Source organism: Phycomyces blakesleeanus (assembly GCF_001638985.1).
Source record: "Phycomyces blakesleeanus NRRL 1555(-) unplaced genomic scaffold PHYBLscaffold_47, whole genome shotgun sequence".
Classification (NCBI taxonomy): domain Eukaryota; kingdom Fungi; phylum Mucoromycota; class Mucoromycetes; order Mucorales; family Phycomycetaceae; genus Phycomyces; species Phycomyces blakesleeanus.
This window is the reverse complement of record NW_017265174.1, coordinates 161,821-168,270: the sequence shown is the minus strand read 5'-3', so window position 1 is coordinate 168,270 and position 6,450 is coordinate 161,821. Positions and strand designations below refer to the sequence as shown.

Below are 6,450 nucleotides of genomic sequence, written 5' to 3'. Positions count from 1 at the left end.
GTATATAAGTGTGTATATGTATGTTTGTATGACTATGACTATGACTATGTGTATGTGTGTGTGTATGTGTGTGTGTATTTGTGTGTGTGTGTGTGTGTGTGTGTGTGTGTGTGTGTATAAGAAAGAAATAGAAAAATAGAAATTGTGTGTGTTTGTGTGTATGTATTTGTCTACTTCTCTAATTGTGTACTTCTCTATTTGTTTGTATATGTTTGAGTGCTAGGACTAGTACTAGAACAGTACTTGGACAGTTTTTGGACATTTGGACTTGGACTTGGACAAGACTTGGAATTGGATTTGGACTTGGACTTGGACATAGCAATGGACCTTGGCTTGACTATTTTGGAGATTGTACTAGTGACTATGGGGTTTGATCTGAGATAGAGAGATAATTGTGAGCACAATTTTTTCTGGTCAATATTGTTCTGGTTGTTTTTCTTTTCTTTTTTCTTTTCTTTTTTTTTGTATCTTTTCATTTTCTTTTTATATATTTTTTTCTCTTTTTCTTCTTTTCTTTTTTGACTATCTATCTTGATTTGGCTTTGAATCTTGACAGTGACCTTGAGGGTCTCTGAAAAGCCTTTTTTTCTCTGGTGCGCATTTGGAGCCTGTGTTGTAGTAATACAAAAAATGATTAGTCTATGTCTTGAGATAGTTCACCCTTTTTCACCGTACTTACATTAGCCTTTCTTGTGGGCCGCATTGACGTTTGCTCTGGCGCATACTTTGGCCTCTCTTGTAGGATAGTTAGCCATTTTTGCTGGCACATACTGTGGTCTTTCTTGTGGGCTGGTTGGCCCTTTTTGCTGGCACATACTGTGGCCTTTCTTGTGGGGCGGTTTGCCCTTTTCTTCTGGCACATGCTTTGGCCTTTCTTGTGGAGCGGTTTGCCCTTTTCTTCTGGCACATGCTTTGGCCTTTATTGTGGGATGGTTTGCCCTTTTTGCTGGCACATACTTTGGCCTTTCTTGTGGGCCGGTTTGCCCTTTATCTGGTGCGCACTTGGAGCCTGCATTGTAACAATACAAAAACAATTAGATTATGTCTTGAGATAGTTTGGTCCTTTTCCTGACACTTACATTAGCCTGTCTTGTAGGCCTGATTGGTCTTTGCTCTGGCGCATACTTTGGCCTCTCTTATGGGCTGGTGTAGCCTTTTTCTAGGCGCCCTTGTTGGGCTTCTGGTGAGCCTTATCGGCTTTTGACGAGGTGTCTTGAGGACACGACATAGCCGACACCTTTGCGGCAGAAATGGAACCATCGAGTTCCCCGGCAGAAGCAACAGGAAGCAACAGGAAGCAAATGTCCGACCAGTGGGATAAATGGCTCCTACCAGTGAGATAAATGGACCCGCCAGTGGAAGGAAAATGGGCGGCTGGCAACTGGCAACTGGCAACTGGCAACCGGCAACCGGCAACTGGCGGCTATATAAAAAGGTCCACTGGCGAGAGATGACAGGTTCACTGGTAGGAGGAAAGGGCCTACCAGTGGGAAGCAACAAACCCACTGGCAGAAAAGTCCCACTGGCGGAAGCAACAGACTAACAAAAAAAAAGCAACAAGCAACAGTACCTTTCAAATAACATGGACCGCCGTGGAAGGCATAGGGAAGGAACAAGCAACGGGAGGGAACAAGCAACGGGAACTAACCCAAAAAAGATGGTACCAGCCGCGCCCACCAGAAGAGACAACAGAAAGCAACCAGTAATACACAGGAATACGGACAACGGGCTCACACGCTACACGCGCGCTTGTGGACTTGCTCGATAGACCATGGTTGACCCGTGGCTACTACTCCATCGGGCCCTTTTGAAAGAAAGAAACAAAAAGAGAGAGCGGTCGGTCGTAAGAGTCCAAAATCAGCTCAACAAGCTTAACAAAATAATATTGCCAAGGCTTTATGAACGTCTTTTGAACTCTTACAGTCGCCTACTCCACAGGCTTTGATTAATTAGTATTCAAAGTTGCATCGCACATAACGTAAAAAATCATATACTTATCTTAAAGTGATCTGGCTAGCCGTTCATAAGAAAAGAAGCATGGCTATCGGAAGACCCTCTTGGCTTCTGTGTATAAACGATGACCGGCCGGACATAAACCCATATATTACCAGAAGCTCTCCATCGTCTCCACCAGTAGACACGGCCAGTACAAAGAAAAAGGGAAAAAAGGAAAACCAAAAGACGCGAAAATTTTTCTCTAGCTATAAAAACAGAAATGGGGAGATGATGACGCCTCCCTCACTTTAGTCCAATAAAATTCATTGAAAGTATACATCAATCAAAAGATTGGGGGAGATAGGGGGAGGAGGATGGATGGATGGATGCATCTTGTGTGGTGTTGGTCACGCTGATCATTTGTTTTCGTCACTACAAATACTTTTCAGGGAAAGTACCTGAGTATAATATTGTATATACACAAGTTGAAAAATGAAAACAGAAGGCCCTTTTAAAATATAACACTGGTCTTTCTTTCCAACTCTTACATTCAGTACCCATACTCTTACTTTTTGCAGTGCTATATTGTAGTATCCTTTAAATGTATCTACTGTTTTATAAAGGCCAGGCCTTGAAAGGCGTTTTCGGAAAAATTAAGACCGTCCTGATATAAAAGATAAGGGGGGGAGTCATGCAAATAAACAGGCTAAGTACAAACAAGGAAACCAAATATATATACATTTATACAGGTATGTATCACACGTTTCATATTTTCTCTCACCCTATTTGCTTCCTTTCAAAGGTTACCAAGTTACTTATGAAGTTAATAAAGCAAGCACACCAAGACAAGAGGTGTTTGGTAAAGAATACAAAACATACAAGACATAAAAAATGGCTATAGTTATTTGGCTTATTATTTATAAAATAATAATATTTTGAAGCATTTTGATAGTGTGCTTCTGCTAATCAAACAAGTGTAAGAGTACGCCCAATCGTAGCACTTTTATGTAAGTTGATAAATCACCTTTATAAAAAATATATTTCTATTAATTTAAAGAGTGCCTTTTGCTGCTACTCTCGAATCGATTCTTTTATATATTCAGTATATAAAGACTCTCTCTATCTCTTACTAGGCTTCTTTTATTTACTCTATATGTATTATATTAATGTACTCTAAGCGATAGAAATCCCTATAGATTGTGTATTGGATAATACAATTTATTCTTGTAATAAAAAGATATATATATGCACCTTTAATAAAAATGTATATCATATATATAGTATAACAATATTATCCCAAATCTTCAAGTCTCTTATAACTTACAAAAATAAAATCTCAAGGCTAGTGCTTTAACATACTATATCTTCTCCAAGTTTAATTTTAAGCAGACACCCAAGTAGCTTTTATTTTGTACATGCATAAAAAGCAGGTGTCTATTTATTATTTATTTTTTTGAAAGAAAACAGATTGGATATACAATTGAATAGTGCTTTTGTGAAAATAATTTATAATTTTGGCTAACAATATATGCTCATCAATATTACTAGCTGTATTCTACTTGAATAAAAAACATTATGCCAATGAGTTTTAGTCTCTTGGATTGCACGATTGCAAATACTTGGCAATGTTAGTACTATCAATTTACATTCTTTATTTGAAAACTTTAAAGCATGTCTTTAATATATGGGAAAAATCACAAGTTATGTTTTGAAGTCAATCATCTTTTTTTTTGCTTTTCTAGCTATAATTGTACACAGAAATCTTTTTCATTTTATTCTTTTTGTAGTGGCCAATGTTTAAAGCTTACAGAGTTGTTATCTTGCCAAATTGTTATCTAAAAACAAAGACTTGACAATGACAGGCTCTAATATTCACAATAAACTTGTGCAGAATCCATATTTGTGAGTCTCTTTTATGGATTTCCTAACTAGTTTATTAGCTTGGCATTTGATCTTATAAACAACACTCTTTTTGAAAATAAAAGGAAGTCTCTCGTTGAATACTATCCTTCTTTTGGTGGGTTTGCAATATTCCGCTCAGCTTATAGTTCTTTTAGCATTCCATAATCGTTTTTCTTCTCAAAGTCTATGGATATCATACTGTGCCCAATATAGTACTCTTTTACAGACGCGATCTACCCTGTATATGCTCTGACCAATAGGAGTCTTTCTTTTATTCTGAACTCTGAACACTTGTGTTAGGCTGAATATTGCTTACATTAATTTCACTTGAAACTAATTATTTGGTTTTTGTTTTTTGGAAATTCTATAGAAGAAGTCTATACTATTCATTCTAGAATCTTTTAAACGTTCTGTTTTGAGATTGATAAAGAGAATATAGAGAATATAATTCATAATAGCTTATATATGATGTCTTATTTCAAAAGAAAAAAAAAAGTAACAAAATTCAATTGTTTTTGAAATAGTATTTATTGTTGGTATCTATATGTCTGCTAAATTATATTTTAGTATGTGTCCAAGTAATTGATGCTATGAAGCATAATTAAAAAGTGTTATTCTTCTGGAAATATCTATGTGTATGGCGGTCATCCAGTCATATCAGCCAGAGATTTTGGACAAGAACGAATATCCATACTATTGGTAGCCTCGGAGTTTTCCAACTCAAATACTTGAGTAGTGTATTTGAATTATAGGTATACTTATGTGTAGTATCTAAATAAGGTATTACTAGAGTAAGATAAGTATGTAGATGCTTTATAAATATACTGTATATATACTATGTATAATTGTAAATGTCATATTATGATAAGAATATAGAGTAATAATAAACTACGTGTCAATAGTTTATGTATTAGTTAATAGAGTAAAGGCAGATCCATTAAACTGGAATTGCTAACAATAAATTACTTATATTTCCGTCTTGATCTCAGGCTCAATAGTAATCAATACTCATTTACAACCGGTCAATTCTTTTTTGCGGTCTAGGCTACAAGAAATAACATGTTATTCATAAATCTCATCTCCCAAGACGTTATCAATTCCTTCACTCCTGTTTTAGTATTTTATTACAGAATTTTTTATTCTTCAACTCTTCAAATTAGCAATTCTTTGTTTCCATGCCAATCCCGAATCGGTATGCGCTGGAGATCTGATATATTTTCTCTCTTCTCTTTGTTGTTCTGCTTACTTTCTATCTCTCAATTCTACTGTAGACTTTACTCCAGTCTTTAATGACATTGATCGTGTCAGCTCAAATCATTATATGTCTATATGTATTCTATCAGAGAAGCCTGCTTTTCTTCTAGTATTCTGAGTTTCTCCACATTTAGTATTTTTTGCTTATATTGCTTTATCTTAACCTTATGTGTACCAGCATATCTTATTTTCTGGTTATATCAGTACCACAAAAACTCGCACTGATTTTTAAGTCATAAAGTACATCATGGTGTTTATTTATTAACCTTTGCCTCCCCTGTAATCTGTAAAGGCGTTTATTATTACTTCATAAATTTATTCTTACTTATATGCCAGAGTCAGTTGCTCTTTTTTGTAACCACAAAACAATGTAGTCCCCCAGTATACGACATGCACATCTCCAGATAGCTGTCTCAACTTTTTATCTGTTCATTTCAAAACAACCCACCGCAGCTTTTTGTTCAATTTGCTCGCATTTGACCTTTTACTTCTGTGTTCTACTGGAAAATATAGAGAAGCCAGGAAACTGGTTTTACTTGCTGCATTTCGATACGCCCTACTCACGGATAAGAACTACATAACCAATGCATTTTCCTTTGTGCTTCTAAGTTAAGTTGATACTTTGAGGTTCCCACCTTTTTTTATTCATTTTATGGTTTTTGTAATATAATTCCGAAGTGTCTGCAAGCGTGCAATCCAAGAGACTAAAACTCATTGGCCCAATGTTTTTTATTCAAGTAGAATACAGCTAGTAATATTGATGAGCATATATTGTTAGCCAAAATTATAAAGTATTTTCACAAAAGCACTATTCAATTATATATATAATCTGTTTTCTTTCAAAAAGAATAAATAAGAAATAAACACTTGCTTTTTATGCGTGTACAAAATAAAAGCTACTTGGGTATCTGCTCAAAATTAAACTTGGAAAAGACATAGTATGTTAAAGCACTAGCCTTGAGATTTTATTTTTGTAAGTTATAAGAGACTTGAAGATTTGGGATAATATTGTTATACTATATATATGATATACATTTTTATTAAAGGTGCATATATATATATATATATATCTTTTTATTACAAGAATAAATTGTATTATCCAATACACAATCTATAGGGATTTCTATTGCTTAGAGTACATTAATCTAATACATATAGAGTAAATAAAAGAAGCCTAGTAAGAGATAGAGAGAGCCCTTATATACTGAATATATAAAAGAATCGATTCGAGAGTAGCAGCAAAAGGCACTCTTTAAATTAATAGAAATATATTTTTTATAAAGGTGATTTATCAACTCACATGAAAGTGCTACGATTGGGTGTACTCTTACACTTGTTTGATTAGCAGAAGCACACTAT

The 6,450-nt window shown here is 35.0% G+C and overlaps 2 protein-coding genes across 2 annotated transcripts; both read right to left on the bottom strand.

The window, feature by feature from the left end:
* Positions 1-194: 194 nt before the first annotated feature.
* On the bottom strand, positions 195-1,123 carry PHYBLDRAFT_153674 (hypothetical protein; the record flags this gene model as incomplete). Its single annotated transcript, XM_018433225.1, has 4 exons — positions 195-337; positions 524-608; positions 680-917; positions 1,080-1,123. The coding sequence occupies 4 exons, from the start codon at positions 1,121-1,123 to the stop codon at positions 195-197; spliced, it is 510 nt and encodes a 169-aa protein (XP_018283323.1).
* A 36-nt stretch (positions 1,124-1,159) lies between these two features.
* PHYBLDRAFT_153673 (hypothetical protein) lies at positions 1,160-2,327 on the bottom strand (the record flags this gene model as incomplete). Its single annotated transcript, XM_018433224.1, has 5 exons — positions 1,160-1,416; positions 1,485-1,539; positions 1,649-1,786; positions 2,109-2,201; positions 2,274-2,327. 5 exons carry the CDS (start codon positions 2,325-2,327, stop codon positions 1,160-1,162), a joined length of 597 nt encoding a protein of 198 aa, XP_018283322.1.
* Between the last annotated feature and the right edge of the window lie 4,123 nt (positions 2,328-6,450).